Source organism: Sus scrofa, chromosome 18, assembly GCF_054392235.1.
Source record: "Sus scrofa isolate SSC_HxYL_T2T_F1_AM1 chromosome 18, Sscrofa_HxYL_maternal_Yorkshire_Landrace_v2.0, whole genome shotgun sequence".
Taxonomy (NCBI): domain Eukaryota; kingdom Metazoa; phylum Chordata; class Mammalia; order Artiodactyla; family Suidae; genus Sus; species Sus scrofa.
This window is the reverse complement of record NC_139400.1, coordinates 34,959,076-34,982,196: the sequence shown is the minus strand read 5'-3', so window position 1 is coordinate 34,982,196 and position 23,121 is coordinate 34,959,076. Positions and strand designations below refer to the sequence as shown.

Here is a 23,121-nt window from a genome sequence, read left to right as displayed (position 1 = left end):
ATGTGAAAACCTTGAGAAGATAAGTTGACATAATGGGCATATTTTATCAGACAAAACATTATTTATCATTTAGCTCAAAAATAAAATTTGAAAAGCAAATGGGTAATTTTTTTTGTTGTTTCTCAGTGAAGATGCATACTCTTATAGATTAGTTCCAAATTTTGGAAGTGGTAAGTATTCCTTTATTCAATAATTTTTCTCATATTTTCCCCCATTGCTAATCTTTCTGAGTAGTGAAAGTGCTTATAATGTATAAAAATTGACACAAAAAATTTTTACTCTCTAGAAAATATTTATTGACACATTTCAATTTTCTTTCCATTTTCTGAGAAATAAACATAATACACAAAATACAGTAAAATGCACTTTTCCCATTTCAAATAAATATAGTTTACTCTTGTAAAAAATTTAATAATCTGTGTAATTCACCACAGTATCTTAATCAGTGAAATAAGGCAAAGAAAATCTCTAGTTAAACGGTCACTTATTTCCATGACTCTTAAGAGCTTTTTGCTGGAGAAAAGGAAAACTATTCTCTGTAGAAGTATCTGGAGACTTGGAGACTGCTGTGTCTTGTTTGGAGAAGGCAAAGATAAGCTCCTTTATAAAGTGTTTAGTGTCAAAAATGAGTCTCAGTTTAGCAGAAAAATAGCATCCAGGTCTTTGTTGAATGACCTAAGTTATGTGTAAACTTTTTCATTAATACTTCCTAGAGACCAGACTATATTCTGAATTATAATGATTCTCTGCATCATGCTAGTAATTTTTCAAAATTAGTGGTTAAGTATATAAATTAACAGTTATGCATGTAATATAAACCCAAGACAGAATTTTAAAGCTCTATAAACTGGAAAGGTTAAAAATAACGGTGCTATACAGGACAAATTTATCCTTTTCACAATTGTTATTCTTAATGTTATAAGAATTGAAATCTACTGAATTATACAGACTCAACACAGACTCTTATATACACACATATCCCTGATCAGTTTAAGACAATGTTTTAGTTTGCTCTTATAAGTAATAAGAATAGTTTTAGTAACCAGCAAAAGTCACATTTAGGTAGTCACCAATTTTCAGAGTGTACTTACGTGTAATCTATCTACCCTCACAAGAACAGATCACCAAGTAATAAAAGTCATTAGTACTAACTTCCTATGTTAGCAGTTATTTGGAACTTTATATACTAGCAAGCTTATGGAAGTAGATCAAACTTTACTATATAGCTCCAGTCCCACCCTAGCGTGGCTTGTTTACACAGACGCAGAAATGTAAACTACATTTCTACATTTCAAGCTACACCAAAGCATCATCCTCAAAGGATAACTGTGTTCTGTAAAAATTTTACACAGGCTATAGATCTGGTATTAGATCTGCCCTCAGCATTATAAAGGGCATCAACTACTACCCAGGTGATGCCTTATATAATACATGGAACTTTTCCCTCTTTCTTTTCAAGAGTGGGACATTATGCACTTGGGTATCCTTTTATGGCCACATTTTTATTTCTACACATTTCTGAAACAGTTAAGTTGTGTGCTCATTAATTCACAAGTCCAATAAAATAAATGTGTGGTTTCCTTCTCTGACATTCTCTATAACTCCTCCATCTCAAAGTGTGTGTTAAAGCTGTTTGCCATGGATGTGTGTTCAAAGATCCTCGACAGGCTTGGTTTCAACAGTTCCACGGAGTGGCAAGGCAGGTGCTGAGTGGTGTCATTCTTCAGGGACATCATTTGGTCTGTCCCAGGCTCCCTTCTGTCGTAGTAGAGAGCCCAGAGCAGAGTAATGGTGAGAATCATGGCCAGAATCTGTGTCACTCCAATGGAGATCCCCAGAAACCTAAGCACCTGCAGCTGTTTGGTGCCTCTCAAGAAGGAATACATTTTCTTCCCGCAACCCTGAAAAAGAAATAACACAGCCCATATTACTTTGGATGTGTTACAGAGAGGCCAAATAGGGAAAACAAATCACCTGTATCAGTGAGTGGAACCAAACGACTTGAATTAAAAACTTTAACGCAGTGACTCTCCACAGGGAACAGCTAGAAGCAGCTGGAGGAAAGCAGGAGGTATACACTCTTTGGAAAGCTGCCCACGTACTTCTGAGGAACCTACTCCTTCTTCTAGCTTCCGCACAACCTGAAATCAAGAACCACTGGTAAAATACATCTAGAGCAGAGGCTGGCAAACCTGTTTTTATAAAAGGCCAGACAGTAAATCTTTTAGGCTGTGCAGCTCACATAGTCCTTACGGCCCCCCCACCCATCTCTGCCACTGTATCCTGACAGCAGCCATAGATGGTATGTAAATGAACACACGTGGCTGTGATGCAATGAAATTTCACAGACACAAAAGACAGGAGGACATACTTGAGGCTCAAGCCATATAGACTGCTGACCCCCTGATATAGACTGTTCTGAAATTTTTGAAAATAATGCGTCATAATTACTATTATTGGTATTCGCTGTTAGATTGTAGCTCCTTTGGTCAGAGACTTTTCCCCAAGGATCAAAAATGCTTCCTCAGTCTGTTGCTGAAACATGCCAGTGGGTGGACATCCATCTGCTCCCCTCCTACTCCACACATGCACACACACTTCTGTCTATGGCAGAAATACACGTGGGGGAATTTCTGGCATGACACCAAGTTTTAATGCTACTAGGTAAGGGTCTGAAAAGTATCTTTAGCTCCCCTGAAGGCTAAAGACATCAGATTAAAAAGATGAGCAAGGTTTTTGTGCTTCATTTTAAGTATAAAAGGCTAACGAGTGTCTATGGTAGACATAGAAGACAATTCAGAAAGAAAAGGAGAGGAAGGGAAAAAAAGAGAAGGAAAAGCCATGGCCAAAGAAAATGAGGGCAAGAGGAAGCAAAAAAAAAGAAAGTAGAACAAAACAAACAATTGTCATAAGTCACCTATTAGATGACCAGCACTTAGGCTACTGGCCACACCACCCTGAACGTGCCCAATCTCGTCAAAATTGTTTCTGCCCTGAGACGATAGGTCAGGAGTCTCCTCATTAAGCAAAGAAATATTTAACATAGTTTGGAAAGAGACACTTCAACAATACTTAAATTAAAAAGGTTTAGCTTCAGATGTTTGGAAAATTAACTTATAGGAACATATCACTTCACATCATTGCTAAGTAACACGGGCACCTAATCATCATATCCATCTTTAAAGAAATTGACATGAAATGGCTTTGCATTATTTAGTTGCTTCCTTAACTCTGTTTTCAGTACTTCTTATAAATATGGATTTTAAAGAATAAAGAATCGGCATAGGCATACCAATATTTTGGTGATAATAATTACAATAAATTCCACAATTAAACATGAACTACTCAAGACATACGTATGCTAATGCTTCAACCCTGTGAAGTGCTATGAGTTAACTGTTGGTTGATTTTTACCTTTTCAGTAGTCTCTGGTGCTTAAATTTTACCTACATAGTTCTTTCTATTGGCATAAGATCTCCCCCCCCCCTTTAGGCTAAGTCACTCTAAGCTGAATAACTGCGGAAAAGGTAGTATTTCTTTTTAAAATCTGTGAATTACACAAAGCAGAGATTGATAACTAAGCTATGGTCTATTGTGTTTCATATTTTGTTCTCAGGTAAAGTTTGTTTCAATTTTATTTTAAACAATCACATTTTTTTAAAGTACAGTAAATTATATCATCTAGCATGGTTTGGGAATGTGATATATTTGATAACACCGAATGTTCTAGGGTGGGAGGGGAACTTGGAAGTCAATACACTCAACTTCTTAACTTTAAAGAGTACAGCTAAAAAGCACTTCTAGAATGCCACCCGCAAAACTGGCAAAGAAAGGGCCTCTGAATAGTCTCTCCCCCATAGAAGCAATGAAAGTACTAGTGAAAATTGTCAGAAGCAACTTTTTTTTAGAACTCTGGAAATTAACCAAATGCTTGCAGCAATCTGAGGAGCATTTATTCAAGGAAAGCACCTGCACCCCAGTAAGAACAGCAAGCTTTGTGGCATTTTAATTTGCTCTACTCCCATCTCCCCTCCCCTGCTCTGCAGGAGCCTTGAAAATAAACAGCCCACAATTATGGCAAAAGCCAGTGGTCTGGCAGCCACTAGAGGCAACAGAATACAGTTGGAGCTCCTTCAAAGCCCCATTCTCAGAGAATTCTCGTTATATGTCCTATCTGGTGATTCCCTGGAAGAGCTCACTTGCAAGGCTGTCTTTATTTGACTTGACTCACAGATCAACCATGGCAACAACCTTTCCCCTGGGAATATTTGTCAAAAGCATTTAGAGGTAACTGTTCAACACCGAGGCTGCCTGAGGCAGTGGATAACAGTTGCACACAATGGGCTAGTCAAAAGCTTAAAAGGAAAAGCTAGAGAATGTGAAGTCCATAGATGCTTTGGCAAAAGCTTTCTGGAGATCTAGAAAGTTACACAAGTGAGTAGGGCTGCTCAAGCCCAGGGCTGTGCAGGAAAGACTCTCACCTCTGGCTAACCCTGAGGCTCCATGCACCCCTGGCAAAGGGTGGAAGACTTACTAGTTCTAGGTATCTAAGGAAATCTCTGCTCATTCATTAAGTGACCAACTAAGCTAAGTGAGCAGAGATTTCAGTGGCCACACATATCAAAGAGTACAGACTATACAGAACTACTTCAGAAAAGTAATTAATGAACAAACACAAACAACAATAAACTTTGAGGAGCCAGGAATATGATTTCCATAGTTGCCATATTATGTTATTTTAAATACCCAATTATCAAGAACAACAAAAATCACAACACATGTAAAAAAACAAAAGATTCTGGTTCATACACACAAAGGTGCATTCACACACGTGCGCGCACACAGACACAAATCCATTAAAAACTTAAAAAAAAAAAACTTCTAAAGAGAACTGCCTGCATCACTAAACAGCTCTTTCCACACGGAGACACCACTGATTCTTAAGTGTCTCCTTCTTGAAAACTGTCTTCTCAATAAGGTCCTAGTTCTGCTCCTGATTGACCTCTTCTCCACAAGGTAGAGAGCCATAGCTGAAGAGTCGTCATTTTCCCTTTAATCAGTCTCTTCTCCAGGCTAAACATTCCTAGTCCTTACATGTTTTCAAATATATATACTTTGTCATCCAACGATTCTTCCTGGATTGTGCTGATTTTGTCAACGTTTCTTTGAAAATAAAACTGATTTTTAACTTTAAAAAACTAGAAAATGCAATAAAATATTAAGACAATCCAGGCTATTGTGGATCGTTTTGGATTCCAGTGAAAGTGCCCCCAGAAGAGTGGACTTGGGATTGTGTCACCATGGCTCATAGCAGGACCTGGTCTCCTTAGAGGTCACGAGGGCCAAAGATCATCTCAACGTCTAAGTGGGCCAGTGTGGTTTATTCCAAGCAAAGATTCAAGTTAGCCTCCTCAATTCTTACAAGTCAGTCAATCTTATCACTTCCTCATTTAGTTTACAAAGCTAACCCCCAAACAAGAAGAATGTTAATATTTAGTTTAGAACTACATTTGTAGTCAAAATGCATTAAACTATATTTTATAAGAGCCTATTATGAGTCCTTCATAAAGAGATGTTATCTATAGATTATTTAAAATAAATGAAATAAATTGATGTCTCTAGGTATTCTAAATTATACCCAAGTATCAAACCAGACCACTATACTCTGCCAGGCTAGAATATATTAACCTGTGCCCTTCCATATTATTTTCCACTGAAGGGTACTCTAATGATACTTACTGAAGAACACTATAAGAAATTGCTCTAAAAAAATTGTGAAAAATAATATTGGAGATTTTTCCTACATAACTTAAGAGTAGTAGATAGTCCCACTTGAAAAACATGCTTTAGCATTTTGCTCCCTCTGAAAAACTGGAATACTTACCCTCCAAACATTAAAATGATGCAGATAATTATGTCTCCTTTCACCTGTGTATTCAGAAAGCTCAGGGGCAAATATGAAACTCAACAACAGTAATCCCATTTGCCTTCATGTTAATCATGTCTAATGATTCTTTCCTTAATCCAGACTTTCATTTGCTAGTTACGTATTTTCCCTTCCAGTTTTATTGAGCTATAGTTGACATACAGTCCTGTATATAAATTTAATGTGTACAGCATAACAATTTGACTCACATATGACATGAAACTCTCATCACAATAAGTTTAATGATTATCCATCATCTCATATAGATACAAAATAAAAGAAAAAGAAGAAACATTTTTTCCTTGTGATGAGACCTCAGGATTTACTCTCTGAACAACTTTATATATATACCATTCAGCAGTCTTAATTAGATTAATACACCCCTAGAATTTGTCCATGTTATTTTCATTCCTAATTCATTGTGTTCTTTTGTTGTATGCTACATTACATTATTTAGTTTAAAAAAAGACACAGGTGTAAATATAGAAATAAAAGCCCAGAGCTCTCTATACTTTGATAACTCAGGGGGCACTACCGAAACTTGAAGTACATTAGATATCATGCTAAAGTTAAGGATTAACTCTCCAAAAGAATATTGCTCTTCTTGAGAAGACAGTATTTTTCTAGATTTCTGTGTGTAAAATAATTGTCTGCCTCGGCCACTCCCTAGTCTTCGTAGAAACAGGTCCAGGGTTCAGGGTCCATTCTGCATCACCCCCTTTGAAGTGATTCGATCTGAACACAAATTGTGAGCTTATTTTGAGCCAGTCAAATAATTATGCAGAAGGTTTACACTTTTCCATGTAAACTTGGACATTTTTGTTGAAGACACTAAGAGAAGAAAAAAATGTAGATGTGTCTCTATATAATCTATTGGACTATTCATAGATATTTAGTCGCATAAACAAACATTTCTGTTGAGGGAGTCAAAAGAGGAAATACACGTTAAGAGTTCAAAACTGCATTCCATTTCACAAAGGTCTTTTTTTTTTTTTAATTCAAAATAAGAAAGAACCAAATCGCCCTTATTTGCTTTTCTCAAAATAAAACGCTCTGAATTAATTTGCCTTGAATATGTTTTCTCCCTAAATAAAGCTAGGTTAGCCCTACATTAATAACCTCAGATAATTCAAAGGTATGAAATAGACAAGTTGGTTAACCTACTTTTATTTGCTGCAATATTAAAATTCTGGTCAATTGTAAATAACAACACTACCTTTTTATCAGAGAAAAATCACTAATCCCTATATTTCCTGGAATCTATTTGAAGGCATGTCAGGATGCCTCATTTCACTTGAGGAAATTAGACACTTGAAATTATTCTCTGATCTATCTCCAAAATGAGTTTCTAAATTTAGAAGAACCCCCGCGGCTTTACAGTACTCAATATTCACAGGCCACATCAAATAATTAGGCAGACTTCTAAGGGGCTTATAAAGATAAAGTATAAATAAAATCTACATGCCAAAATATGCCAGTGTTGATATTTCTGTAATTTATTTTTCATAATAAACATAATACTCAAGTCTGAAATGACCGTGTTAATTATCAAGTCCAAATATACAACACCAGTCCTATTTATTTTAAAATTGAAAAACTGAGTCATGGAAGTTCATGAGTTCATGAACTTCAAAGAGGTTGGAGCAAAAGTTCGTATCTTAAGCTATGCAGGGAAATAAAATCTTGCTTTAAAAAAATTAAACATCAGGTAATAAAATGCACAATAGGACTTTCTGTTCTCATAAGAGTGAGGTTAGCTACAGTGTGGAGGTTCCTCAAAAAACTAAAAATAGAACTATCATATGATCTAGCAACCCCTCTCCTGGCCATCTATCTGGAGAAAACCATACTTTGAAAAGATACATGCACCCCAGTCTTCACAGAAGCACTAGTTACAATAGCCAAGACATGGAAGCAGTCTAAATGTCCATCAACGGACCAATGGATAAAGAAGACGTGGTACATATTTACAATGGAATACCACTCAGCCATAAAAAAGAATGAAATACTGTCATTTGCAGCAACATGGATAGACCTAGAAATTATTGTACTAAGTGAAGTTTGACAGTGAAAGACAAATATCATATGATATCACTTATATGTGGAATCTTAAAAAAAAAAAAAGGAGAGAAATGAAGTTATTTGCAAAACAGAAACAGACTCATAGACTGAAAAACTTACGGTTACCAAAGGAGATGGACTGGGGGTTTGGAATTGGCATATGCACACTGAGGTATATGGAATGATTGGCCATTGAAAACATGCTGAATAGCACAGAGAATTCTACCCAATATTCTGTGATAATCTATGTGGGAAAAGAATCTGAAAGAGAATGGATATGTGCATATGTATGACTGAATCACTTTGTTGTACTGCAGAAATTATCACAACCTTGTAAATCAACTATACTTCAATAAAACTTTAATTTTTTTTTTAAAGAGTAAGGTTAACCAAACCCACACGTAGGATATGCAGTAGAGAAAAGTCTTTTTATATTTCAAAAAGTGACAGGCCTTCAATCTAACTTAATTCTCCCAAGATCCCCATTAGAAAGGCAAAATCCTTAAGTTTAAAAGGCTGCATTTATTGAACATTTTTCATTTTTACCAAAAAATATGTGGTTATGAAGAAACTGGCATCAGGAAATCCAGAAGGTGGTATTCTCCATAGGGAGGCCAGTTCCAGGAGCGGGCATCGCCTGCCTGACTGAGCAGACCATGCACAAATTGCTCCCTCAGACGCTGTCTCTCTTTTTGTTCACCTAAATGTCCACCTAAATGTCCTTAAGTGGGAAAATGTGAAAACAAGCAACGTAGGAAACCACAGAAAGTCCCCCAAACCTCGACCTGAAAACCTCCCTTTAGCCAGTACAAATACAGCTACCAACAAAATTAGGAGCCATTTGGTTAGTTACAAATCTAACCATAGATCACCGATTTTTCTATTTAGTTTAGTTAATCAATATGTGAATCAATTCCTGTTCTTATTGTCATTATTATCACTAGCTTCTACCATGCACTGAAGATCTGTGTTTATTTCATGTCTAGTAGTTTGCCAAGGGTTTCTTACTAAGTAGCTCTATATTTGTAAAATTTTGAGATAGGTTCTATTATGATCTCATTTAATAGAGAAGGAAATTGAAGTTTAGAAGTGAAATATCTACAAATACTCAGCTTGCTCCTCACCATATATTCCACATCTTGAAATTTTAGTGTCTAAAAGCATAGGTTTTGGAACCAAATATATCGGATTTCAGTTACTGACTAGCTCTACAAAATTTAACTGGGCTCACTTTTTTTTTTTTTTTTTTTTTTTTTGCCTTTTGGGGCCACACTTGTGGCATATTGAGATTCCCAGACTAAGGTCTAATTGGAGATACAGCTGCCAGCCTACGCCACAACCACAGCAAGCCAGATCCAAGCCACATCTGAACTCGCACCACAGCTCATGGCAGTGCTGGATTCTTAACCCACTGAGCGAGGCCAGGGATCAAACCCGAAACCTCATGGTTACTAGTCAGATTCGTTTCCATTGTGCCACAACGGGACTCCTGTGCCTCACTTTTCTCACCTATAAAATGGGGGTAATAATACTGCATCTTCACAGAAATATTTTAGGGCCTCAATGAGGTAACACGTGTAAAATACTTGCTCATAGAGCTGTATATGTGTGTCTCCTATTTGAAAAATTCCATGTGTACTTTTCAATCCCTAATTTACTTTAACTCTCAGCTACCTCTGTAGGATATACTGCAAACAGGTACTATTCTAAGGGTTATAAACATGCTAATTCACGCTCCCAATAACCTGAGATGGGGATCCTCATTTTACAAGTGATAAAAATGAAGCACAGAGAGGTTAAAAACTTGCCCAAGATCACACAGCTAGTAAGGAGTAGAGGGGAACTTAACCCAGAGAGTCTAGCTTTGGAGCCTAGTCTTAACCTCTGAAGCTCACCTCCTCACGGAGGAAAACTCATTCCTAAAATCCTCTCCTTCCCTGCCTTTCAGGACACTGCTTTCCATTTCTTCTCTGCCTACAATAGGTGCCTTCTCCTCTGTCCTTACAGGTTGCCATTCCCCCACTTCTGTTCTCAGCTGCATATATTACACCCCCTTATGTGTGGTCTTACCTCCTCCTATGCATTTATTGCCTCATACACACTGATAACACCTGTAAACTGTTGGTCACCCCATTTGTCCTAGTCTGTTCTCCACTCTTCACAGTTAAGTAGCATTTTCTATGGGAACTCAGCCTCCTCGTCAGACACCATATTTCCCAGGCTCCCTTGCAGCTAAGCACAGCCATGGGAGCCAATGCACTGTGAGCAGAGGAGATGAAGGCAAAGCTTTATAGACTGGATGTTCTCTTTCCCATCTCTTCCTTCTCCCCACTGACTGGACCTGGAAGAAGACAGGACCAACTCTGGAAGACAGGTGTTAAAAAAGGCAAAGCTGTCTCTCCATCCTGAGCCCCTTGGATGAACTTGGGCAGCACGGCGGCCTGGCAGCCTAGATCAGCCGACAGGTGTACACCAGAAATAGAGCCCCACCTACCTCATCCATGCCATTGTATCTGGAGTCAGCACTGTCCCAGTTAGTATAGACAAAATCCAGATCTCCGGCTGAGTTCTGTCTCCTGAGCTTCATATTTCCTTCTGGGTTTCTGCACATGGAGGGCCTGACGGGAACCTTAAACAGAACACTTCCAAAATGGAACTAATCAAGTTCAACTGCTCCCCTCAATAAATAGCTTTTTCCTCTCTCTAGGGTCCTAGCCAATGTCCTTACAGCTTCCCTGTCCCTCACTCCCCACCCCCATCCCCACCCCCGTCATTATTCTGTTCATTTTCCTGCTTCAGTATCTTTCACCTTCATCCGCTCTTTTCCTTCCTCAATGGCACATATGCACCCAACCCTTCTAATCACTCACTTGAATTACCTGCACCAGTTTTCTACCTGACGTCCCTGCCTCAAGACCCAATTCTCACCTCTGCTCATGCTCCACAACGCCCACAGAATGATTCTGCAGCACAAATCTAAAACTATTACTTTGTGAGGTCAAAATACTATAACGGCTTTTATATTATACACTCTAAAGGCAAAATTTGCAAGTCTCCACTAATAACACACAAGAGGAAAAGTTGTTTGAATAGTGAATTGGTAATAGGAAACTCACAGTTGAACCGTGTTTGAGTGAAAGAAAAGAAGAAGGCATTTGTATACCTGAAGCAAAACTGGCAGAACAGTTCAGGGCCTGATTAGATCAAGCCAAGCTGGAGGATAAGAGGGATGTCCCCCCCACCAAGCCCAAACTGGTCCTGCAGGGCTTTGAATGATAAAACAGATATCACCCCCAAGTCCAAGTCAACCTGATCCCTGCCAGCAGTTACTGAGAGATAATGAAGTCAGCAGAGAGGCAGGAGGGAATGTCTTTGACTTTATATAAAAGAACCCCGAGAATAGAATTTCGTGGGGATATTCCATCTGAATAACCACTGAGCTTGAAAGCTGCCTCCTATTTACTATCTGGGCAGGAGCGTCTATGCATGTTTATCTAAGAATGGAGCTTCATTATGAATAAACCAGATCCCACAACGACTCCATCCTAAGCCTTCCTTCCCTAACAATGCTGTGAATTTATGAACATGTTTGTCTTTTTATTGGGCCACTATTTTCAGCATAAAATGTGTGCCTTAGCAGGACATGTAAGGCTCTTCACAAGCTAGTGCCTGCCCTGTCTGGCCCCCCTCAGGCCCATGCTCCAGCTGTGCTGTCTTCCTTCCAGATTTAACTTTGCATCATGATCTCTCTCCCTGAAATGCCCTTTTGGGCCCCATGCTACCCAAATGTTTTCTACAACTGGCTAACACCCACTCCCCCTTTAAGATTGGAGGCCCAGGGAATCACTACCCTCTCCACGTGCTCCCACGGCACATCTCAATCATAAAGACACGGGCAATTAAGCATTGCCTGGAGTTCCTGCTGTGGCTCAGTGGTTGCGAACCTGACTAGTATCCATGAGGATTCGGGTTCGATCCCTGGCTCCGCTCGATGGGTTAAGGATCCAGCTTTGCTGTGAGCTGCAGCATAGACTGCAGAGGCAGTTTAGATCTGGGGTTGCTATGGCTGTGAGGTGGGCCGGCAGCTGCAGCTCTGATTCAACCCCTAGCCTGGGAACGTCTACATGCCTCGAATGTGGCCCTAAAAAGCAAAAAAAAAAAAAGGGGGGGGGGATTGGCCTCCCCATGCCAGGCTCCATGTTGTGCCCCAATTCAATTCAAGATCAACTCATTGCTGCCTCTTGTTCTAGCCACTGATGTGCGGATCTGACCAACTTCACATTCATGTAACTGGGCAGTACATGCCACTAGCAGCTTAAGAGCAGAATTACCTGGGAGGAAAATCATCAGTCCCGTAAGTAGGTAGAGCTTGCCAGAAGGCCACCCCCACCCCCGCATCCTTCGGTACCCACAACGCTCTGTTTCTTCCTCTGGCTCAAAAGCTGAGATAATATTTATGCATCTAGGAAGTTTGTGCGTGAAAATTATGAGTTGTTTCTCTTTCTCAAAACAGACATATAGTACTGGCTCACCTTTCTAATTCTAACAACCACGTTCACGGGAGAGGCATGGTTAACACAAAGTGTGGAGGGCTGGGATACTGCCCAGAAAAAAAAAAAAAAAAAAAGAAAAGAAATGTACACAGATTATAAAACATCATTTGCCAAGGACAGCGGGGTGCAGAGGAGATGGGTGAGGCCTGGGCCTCCAATCTAGGTGATGGCTAATATCTTACTCTCAGCTCAGAGAGAGGTTAACACACGACTGAGAGAATAAATGCCTCCAACAAGTCATCCCACATGGTCACCATGAGTTGCCCCCACCTTTAGCCCAGGGGAGCAACCCCACATGTCCATTTATTTTCTGTGATCATTGAAGACCTAGACACACCACCATCATCTGGGCATTTTGTCCTGCAAGTCAGGCCTCAGAAAGAGCACAGGGCCTACACACCCACACTCCCGCCCTTCTGTCTCTTTATTTGTATGTAGGCATTTTCCATTACTCTAAAAAGAAAGAAACAACCATCTAAAGAGGCAGAAATGCTTTGGGGAAAAATTATCTCCCACAAAGGAAATTATTAAGAGTATGTGATATTCAAACCCAACACCACATGGAACATATCAAGATTAAGGATCAAAAAAAAAAAAAAAAAAATCCCAAAGGCATACAGCCTCATGGAAAACAGCTCTGTCCGGCCCTCCTTACATAACCTCTATGAATAACAACTTTTCTGAAGAAGTAGTCAATATCTTTTAACAGTAGTCTTTTTCCTAACTACAAAACAAAGAAGTGTGTCTTTGGAAGTTTATTTCACTTGACTCTCTCCCTCATGGTTTTACCTTTCAAGTTGGTCCATTTGAAGAAGGGTCTGTTGTAAGCTTGTTTACATCCAGTTATCTCTCTTGAGGTGGCACAGAAGAGGAAAATGGCATAGTAATTTCTTTGAGGAGATGTGTAAGCTCCATTCCCTATTTGAGACAGCAAACACTGTAACTTCCCTAACCTCTGGTTCTTCCCATTTTAGGGATGGATCCCCAAGACACGCTGATAAAAGCTATGGATCCTAGTCACTGAAAAAAATGCATATCAAATAACAAAAACAATTTCAGCCTTATCGCTTTTCCCTCGAAGCCCATCCAAGAAGGGCACAGGCCCCTGGAAAAAGGGCTGGCAGTCCCCGCTCTACAGCAACCTCTTCCTCTACCAGCCTTCTTGCTCCTCCTTTCTCTCTTCTCATTCTCCAAGCCAGTCTAGAACTTTCGTAAGGGCTACGATGGAAAACCCGGCAGGTGAGAGAAGGAAGAGACATGTCTTGGTCCTGTATTTTACCAACTGAAATTCTGAGTCTGATGTTTTGTGGAAGCCAAATCTCACCTGTAGTATTTAGAGAGTGTGGTTACACCAACAATCCCCAAGACCAGAGTAGGAAGCAATCAGGAGTCATTGGCGCAGGTCACCTCCAAGGGGGCTTTTACACTACCAGTTCCCTAGGCTAAAAAAATACCAGATCCTTGTGTGGCTGGATCCTTTGTCCCAGCTGGTCTCTGTTCAAATGTCACCCCCTAAGAGAGCCTATTCTTAAACATCCCATCTTAAGTAGCTCCCTCAGCAATAAAGCTATTTTTCAGCACACGACCCTATTCAGAGGGTTCAAACTGCTTTACCACCATCTGAAATTATTCTTCATTGCTGTTATTTTTTCTTGTTAAATGTCTATATCTCTACCTAGAATATAAGTAATACTGCAGGAGAATTTTTTTTGTTTGCAACATTATCTGCTGTATCTTCAGCATTCTCAACAGCACTTGGAACCCAGTAGGTACTCAAAACATTTGGAAAGAATGAATGTGATAGAACACACCTGATGCTTGGAGATATTTTTCCTGTGAATTTTTAGACCCATACTTTCATACTAGTGTATTAACTCATTACAGATATCTGAGGAGTGGTGTGCCATGCCCAGCAGTATCTCTGATGGAAATGTTTTTTAAATGCTCGATAGTTCTTATATTTCTGCTCTGTCATTTTTCACAGGTTTAAATATGTCATAAAATATTATTGGGTCAGGGACCACGCAGGCCACCAGATGGTTGAGAATGATTTATTTCCTTGATTGCAGACTACTGAAGAGAGATTACAGGAAGAAAGCCAGTTCTTATCTCTAAGCTTACAGAATACGAAAGATAAAAGGGACCTTGAAGTTCATCTAGTCCGGATTCACTCTTAATTTAAAAACCTATTCTACCCACCAGTGACAGAGTTATCTGACCTTGACTTTAATATTTTTAGTGATGAGATGCACTATTTTACAGGAGAAACTTTATCACAATTGGATGGATTTTGATGACCAAGGTCTTCCTTCAATTGATTCAAAATTTCCTTCCTGTAACTTCTGGCCCTTTGGAGCAACAATGAATAAGTCTAGGTCCTGTTCAGAATGATGAATTTGAAATATCTGAAGACATCTAAAATATCTCCTCTTAGTACTCACTACTTCAGGATAAATATCCCAAATACCAAGAGCTGTCCCTCACCTGTTTCCCCTCTTGGACTCCCCATCTTCCAGGTGGATGATCTCTGGGCACACTGCAATTAGGAAACATATGTTCTCCAGGGCAAAGTGGAATTAAGTCTTATTTTCAATGATGGGTTTAATTGTACTTGTGCCATAAAGTTACTAAGCGATCTACTTTTGTAAGTCAGCTATGCATATAATTATGCACTATACCATTACCCATTACCAATATCAGCATCTGCTATTAATTGTAAAATGCAAAAGCAGATTACTCGGATATAATGAACCTCTATCTCTGCGGGAAGCCCATCTAAAGAACTGAAATCTCATAACTGATAATGCCAACTTGCTATTGAAAGTCTTTTGATGAAAATATGAAAAAAACCTTTTAAAATAATATGGGCCATCAATTTGCACATGTATAATGGTGTGGCTTCTCTTAACATTAAAATTCATGTAACCAGCATTTATAGGCATCCTGAAAGGAAAGCATCTCATTATAAATACTACTAGTAAAAGTGAATTCTGCCTTTAAACAAAAAAAAAAGTATGAAATGTTTAATTGATTGCTTTTCAACTAATAAAAACTGAAGTGAATATATCCATATTCAGACTTTGTGGAGAGATACGGTAAATTTATTCATGTTTTGTCATTCTCATGATCAATATTGGTTATATTATCAGTATTAATCACTAAAGAAGGTAGAAATTATTACATACGTAGCCCAGTAATTTCCCATATTGACTTGCCATTCCTGAAAACTAACAAATGGATTAAGTTTACCCTAGGGAGTTGATAGGTTTCAATTCACGTGTCTACACTTATATCTATACTGTAATCATCTGGGGGTTTTTTGCCTTTTGTTTTTTAGATTTTTTTCTGCAAAATGGTTCATTATCCCAGGAGGAGGCCCTCCCTGGGACTCACATCCCAATAAATGTCTGTCTGTCTGTAATCATCTGTTTTTTTAAAAAATCCTCTTGAGTTATGATGAGTTATGATGTATCTGAATATATCCACAATTATGTCCATGATTAATATCTTAGAAATATTAAGTACAATTTCCTGTTTTATGAAATCAACAGGACTTTAACATTAAACTTGTTAGTTGATCATCCCTACTACAGACACCAATCAATATTCAGCTTCACCTTAAAAAAAAATGAGGGAGTATAATCACTGAGGAACTGAGACACTGATCCAATAATCCTTCATTCAATATATAATATCTTATACATGCCTTTTCATTCAAAGCCAAAATGTTACTAAGCATAATATGTTTAAAATAACATCCAAACACAGTATCAGTAGTGTGAGGCATGACCACAATTATTTCGATGATCTTTTAAAATAAACTACCTGGGTTATTCAGTGCCTTCAATGATTCTGATTACAAGTTAATTTTCCTTCCCTCCGAATGCATATGTTGAGGCTCTAATTCCCTGTAACTCAGAATGCGATCTTATTTAGAAATAGAGTGAATCTCTGCAGATATAAGTAGTTAAGATGAGGTCATATGGGAGAAGGGTAAGCCCCTCGTCCAGAATGACTTGTGTCCATATGAAAAAGGGAAATCCGAAGACAGACGCACACAGGGAGAATGTCACAGAAAGATAAAGGCAGAGGTCTGGGTAATGCTAATACAAGCCAAGGAACAGCAGTGACTGCCCAACCACTGGAAGCAGAGGGAGAGGCCCAGAACAAATTCTTCCTCACACATCTCAGAAGGAACCAACCTGCTGACACCTTGGTCTCAGAATCATAACCTTCAGCCCTGCAAGACAATAAATATCTATCATTTGAGCCACTCACTTTGTGGTACTTTCTCACCCTAGGAAGACTAATACAATTCTGCATCTCTTGAAAACATGAGGCACTTCACTTTGGGACATGCCTTTGGAGCCCAAAACACTTTCTTTTGGATATCCTTAAACGTTGCATGAATTTTCTTAGCAGCCTAAAGTTACCTGTATCTAAGACATGAATCAGATCAAACATTTGTGTGGGTAATCCAGCATCTTCTTCACATTTGTTAATTTACACTATAAACTAATAAAACTGATTTTTGTGCAATTCCACAATTGACTTTGGCAGACAGCCTAAAAAATGTTTTGAAGGATAGGAGTATTTCTAGAGAAGAACATATATGTATGTACGTGTGTGTGTGTTGTATTATGACTGGTATAAATTGCTGCTTTATATTAAGATGATTTGTGGTACCTATATACTTGCCTGGGAAATGATCTCAGGCCATCAGCCTGAACAGCCTCCCTTTCACCTGATTTACATGGTGAACCTACATGCTAGATCAAGACTACAGCAAAATGTCTGTAAAGATGGAACTGTCTTATATCTGCGCTGTCCTATACAGGAGATGTTAGTCCCAAGTGGCTCTTGAGCACCTAAAATGTGGCTTGCGCACAGGAGGAAATGAAAATTTTAGTTTATTTAACTTTAATTTGAATATCTACACGTGGCTACTGGCTACTCTACTGAAATGGGGTACTTCTAGATTTTAATTTCTCCTGCTAATAAAGATTGAAAAGCAATCTTAAAAAAAAAAAATGAAGGAATAGGAAAACTTTTTTTTTCTTTTTTGACCACCCCGCCCCCCAGCATATAGAGTTCCCAGGCTAGGCATCAGATCCAAGCTGCAGTTGGGACATAAGCCGAAGCTGTGGCAACACCAGATCCTTAACCCACTGTGCCAGGCCAGGGATTGAACCCGCATCACAGTGCTCCAGAGAGGTTGCCAATCCCGTTGCGCCACAGCAGGATCTCTGGGAATAGGAAAGCTTCTGCTAACAAAGGAATAACTGGTGATTTTGATAAATTCTCCCAGAAAGCATAAGTACGAAAGTTCCTTGGCCACTTGACAACTGATTTTAATCCCAGCGAGCACCTAACTTCTTTAAATCAGTTACTAAAATGAACATCATGATCATTAGCCAGTAGGGGGACCTGAAGAGTTGAAGACAGCATTTTCTCTGGAGAGTGGAGGTTTTTTTGGTTTTTGTTTTTGTTTTCCCTTACATATGATTTAATCTATGTGGAAATCCTAAAATATATATTCTGCTCAAGAACTCTAAACTTTGTCTTCCCACATGGCCAGAGTGAGTCACATGCATCTGTTTTCAAAGCACCCATAAGAGGTGGCAATAGAGCTTGGTTCTAGAAAATACAATACAAAATCCAATTAATTCCGAACCCTAGTTCTTTCCCAGTTTTCTTTGTTAAAATGTGATTAGCATTCAGATTTTTATACTGATTTTTATCCTTATCCTTTTTCTCTGTAAATCAGATCCTTTTTATTTGGACAGAAGAGGCAAAATGCCCTGGCATGTTGTTGATTCTTTACTTAAAAGTCATTGCAAGAAAAGTTTTATGCATGATAAGTTAATGACACATGGCCTTTACCTCTTGATAAAGGTCACTGAGATCTTCCTGGTGGGCTTGTTTAGAACATCCTGGGAATTCCTTAACACAACAAGAATCCGGGGGCCAGTCCATCTCTGTCATTTCCAGCCAGTCGGTGAAATACACAACTCCACAGCACTTGAACTGCCAAAGAAAGACCAGTCAGGCTCAGAAACTACAAAAATACTTTCTTACCTTATAGGAGATTAAATGCTAGATTTCTTAAATGTTTGTACCCAGAACTAAAGTCACTACCATCATCACCTAATGATATATGTACATTCTACACTGACGACAGAAATGTAGGAAAGGCCTCCGTCAGGGAACAAGTCTGCACACTAATGCCCATAACATGTGAAAAGAGATCAGACATGATGGAGTCTCACCCCCAAAATGTGAGATCCTCCACAAGGGATCATACAGGATAAAGTTAGTGCACACGGTAATGAAACAAACAGCTGAAATCTCATGCTTAATATTAAACCTCTAGCCACCAGGGAACAGTTGATCAATCTCTTTGCACATTGCCTAGTTACCAATTTAACTGCTTAACAAATTCAAATATTATATGAAAAGTTTCCCTAATCTCTGTAAAAAGATTTGTTGGCCAATAGCCCACATCACAAAGATTATCTGACTCAGATTCATTAACGGGTAAATTTCCCAAAAATGTTGAGATATAAACAGGTTTGGCCAGCAAATTTTTATTTAGCTGAGTGAGAATCTTGAAAAAAAACCCAAACCTTATACTCCACCACCATAATCTTAGAAGAAACAGTGTGTCTTTAGCTTAAATAAAGTTGGATTTAAGACAAATTATATTGTCTTTTTCTTTTTCTTTTTTTAAGTCTCCTTTGATGAAGTATTAACAAAAACTTTCTCTGGCCAAGGTTTAGAAACACTGCTTAAGGACATATGTAGATTAGATTCAAAATCATTAACTATGACAATTTTCTGCCCTTGGGTGGGGGTTACTTTTCCTTACAGTCCAAAGCAAGGACTATGGGGCAGTCACTGAGAGGAATTTTGCCAAGAGTGACTGGCTTCGCAAATGATGCAGCCCCAGCAGATCAGTCTGTGCTCAGGGTCAACACTGTATCATAAAATATCACAATCTACCATTTCAAAATTCAACTAAAATAGCCTTTAAAGAATTCTGAACTTCTTATGTAAAATGAAACCAAAAAATACAAAAAAAAAAAAAAAGATTTTACAGTTTTTCATTTGCCTAAAGATCTAATTTTTAAATTAGAAAAAAAATCTATAAATGATGAGTGACCAATGTTATGAGAGATACTAAAATTTTCCAAGAAACTTTAAAAATATTTTTTCGTATTTTCCTTTCATAAACTTGCTCTAAAAGCCACAAGTATGCCACAAACATCACAAATTAAGTCAAACATAATGTAACATCATGTATTTTACAGAAGGCGTTGAGTAGCCATAAAAAACACGTGTAGTAAAAAGATCACTTTCTAAAAATCATAACCTACATTTCCAAGTCAGTCTTTTTAAAATCCTTGCACACAGAGAAAACCTAGCTCTCTCATTTCCTAAAGACGTGTGTTTTTCTAGGTTGATGACAGAAGGACCATTCTTAGAATATTCTAACTCTGTCCACAATAGAACAGTCCATTTATCTGGCTTTGTCAGGAAATGAGGTGCTCCACAGAAATGATTTTTCCAAATAACTACGGCATTTCACGTTCAAGGCCAAACACTATTTTTTAACAAGTAACTGAGATTTTTCTTTTTCTTTTTACATAGCTGTTTTTCTTCATCAATAGAAGATACTGGGAGTTCCTGTTAGGAACCCTGCTAGTACCCATGAAGATGTGGGTTCAATCCCTGGCCTTGCTCAGTGGGTTAAGGATCCAGCATTGCCGTGAGCTGTGGTGTAGGCTGCAGATGCAGCTCAGATCCAGCGTTGCTGTGGCTGTGGTATAAGCTGGCACCTGGGGCTCAGATTCAATCCCTAGCCTAGAGAACTTCCATATTCTGCAGCTGTGGCCGCATATAAAATAAAATAAAACAAAATGAAATTTAAAAAAGGAAGGTACTGAATTGGTGCTGAAATTTTTCCTGAAAACTTCCCTCAGCAAACCCATTCTTATGCACACATGACGATGATCTACGTCTCCTTGGAGTGTTCCTGCCTCCTTTAAAATCACACTGCAAAATACGGCCACTCTTGCTAACGTGGGGTCACACCGGAAAGTTCCACCAACATTTTACGTATTCTTCATATGGAATTTAAACCCACGCCATAGCAGCGACTGGGTTAAGGGTCCTGCTTAACTGGAACGGGTTGAGAGGAACCCTTAACCCGCTGCGCTACAAGAGAATTCCTGTAAATTCATTTCTTAGCATCAGGGTTTTTCCCAAGGTATTAAATAAACATCATCGGAGCTTCATTGAGAGTCCACTACAGTGAGGTACCTGCCCAGAACTGCACAGAATGAGGAGTCAGGAAAACGGGTGCCTGACAAGGTCAATTTTAGGGATGGGGTGTTATTAGCTGAATTTTCCTCCCACCCCCACCACCAAAATTCACCTTGAGGTTCTAACCCCTAGAATGTAACTCTATTTGGAAATAAGGTCTTTACAGAAGTAATTAAGTTAAAATAAGGTCATAAGAGTGATCCTGATCGCATATGACTGATGTCCTTACAAGGAGAGGAAATTTAAACACTGACACAGAAGGAAGATGACCTGAAGAAACAGGAGACGAGAGAAGCCTCCAAAAAAAAAAAAAAAAAAAAAAAAAGCAATGCCCTGATCTCAGACTTCTAGCCTCCAGAGCTGTGGTACTTTGTTATGGGGCAGCCCTGACAAACTACTCCAAGGGGCTTTTAAAAACTCTTTTAGAGAGTTCTCTTGTGGTGCAGTGGCTTAAGGATCTGGCATTGTTACTGTAGTAACTTGGGTCTCTGCTGTGGCACAGGTTCAATCCCTAGCCCAGGGACTTCCACATGCGGCAGCCAAAAAAAAAAAAAAAAACCTCTTTCAGGATGCCCAGAGGTCTCCACCACCTTCACCACCTTCTGTGTGAAACGGGCCTATGATATGGTGGAGGGAACTTACCATACAAAAATCTAAATCTAATAATATGCGTGCTATTACTTGCAGTGCTCTACTTAGGTTGAGCCCCTCATTGTACCATTAGGAAAAAAAGCTCCTTTTGTTTTTTAACCTGGATTAGCATGGTCTACATCACAAATCTCAGAAAATCAAGAGCTTTAGGCAGTAGCTGAACACAGCTTACCATAAATTCCCTAATGCTTCACTTATTTTTCCCTTCATGTTGTTTTTAGTATAAATGAAGAGTAAACAAATGAAGCCAGGAAGCATTTAAATAAACAGGAAATCTGTGTTGCAATGATAATTTTCACCATCTCAACAACTGTAACACAAAGAGCCAGATTTGGAGATGAGCCTGGACTTGAACCTCTGCCCGTAGCCAAGACAGTGTAACTGAGCAGAGAGCTGGCCATCTACCGTGCGAGACACTGATTCTCAAACGCTTTGTGGTGCAACTTTAAATGACATTAAAGGAAAGAGATATACTTGGTCATTGGAGAGTGTCACTCCAATCACAAGGAAACTGTTTGGGAGAAGAACCTGGCTTGAATTAATGGTTAGCTTCAAATCACCAGATTTTAAACATCTAAATAGAATCCCTGTTTGAGAAAACGATGGGACACAGTGTTTGAGGGAAGTTAGGTAAGGAAAGCTAAAAGCACCTAACTTGGCAACATTTCTGTTAATAACCATAAGTTAAATGAGATCAAACTTATGATCTCATTGGACCTTCACGATACCCTGAGGAGCCAGGTACTTTTATTAACCCCATTTTACAGATAAGGAGACTGAGGCTTAAGGACGTTAAGTAAATTAAAGAAGCTCATGCAATGGTAAGCAGTGGAGCCCAGAATCTGAACGAGGTCTTTCTGACTAGAAAGCTTGTGCTTTTAATGATATACTGAGTCCTAATTCCCAAATGAGACCCATTATTTTAAAATTTTAAATGATGTTTAAATTACAGATAGTTCTAAAAGTCATGAAAAATTATCTATTTAAATAGAGCTTGGGTCATTTTCAGGGAATTCTCATTTAAAAAGTAAAATTTATGGTAGTTTAGCAAAATGGCTTTTAAGAAATTCTAAAATAGATGTGAGTCTGATCCTGTACAGCAGAAATTGATACAACATTGTAAATCAACCATACTCTAATAAAATTTTAAAAAATAGATGTTAGCCACGTGAAGCGAAGGGGAAACGGTGAACATGGGAAGAAAAGCAGGGTCTGGAGCTTCTTGAAGTATTTCTCTGTAAGGAACGAGACCAGTGGTAACTGAATCACGGGTTTAGCTTTTCAGCCCAGAGAAAATGACCAAAGGCAAAGCTTTGAACACATGTTCTGAGAGTGTGCCATTTACTCCATACCCTCTACCTCAGAAATTGCAGCACTTACCTCCCTCTGAAAAAAATTCCAAGCATGAGTAAGCCACCGATATCTTGGCAAGCCATAATTTGTCATTCTGGCTTTCAGCGTGACCATGTCTGACCACTGTACTGGAACCTGGAGGGAAAACACCAAAATATCAACAACTGTAACATGCAAATAGCCACATTCAGACACATGTACCTTCACACCTTCACAAACACGATCACTCACAGACTCATTCACATACTTGGA

At 38.8% G+C, this 23,121-nt stretch overlaps 1 protein-coding gene across 6 annotated transcripts in view; it reads right to left on the bottom strand.

The window, feature by feature from the left end:
* Positions 1 to 272: 272 nt before the first annotated feature.
* Positions 273 to 23,121, bottom strand: part of TSPAN12 (tetraspanin 12) — a 66,228-nt gene continuing 43,379 nt past the window's right edge. For 3 of the 6 annotated variants that reach the window (NM_001244673.1, XM_021078479.2, XM_085004768.1), the window contains 3 exon segments: positions 273 to 1,901; positions 18,424 to 18,567; positions 22,897 to 23,004. In NM_001244673.1, coding sequence (NP_001231602.1) covers positions 1,596 to 1,901; positions 18,424 to 18,567; positions 22,897 to 23,004 — 558 coding nt within the window. In that variant the 3' untranslated portion in view covers positions 273 to 1,595. 6 annotated transcript variants of the gene reach the window in all.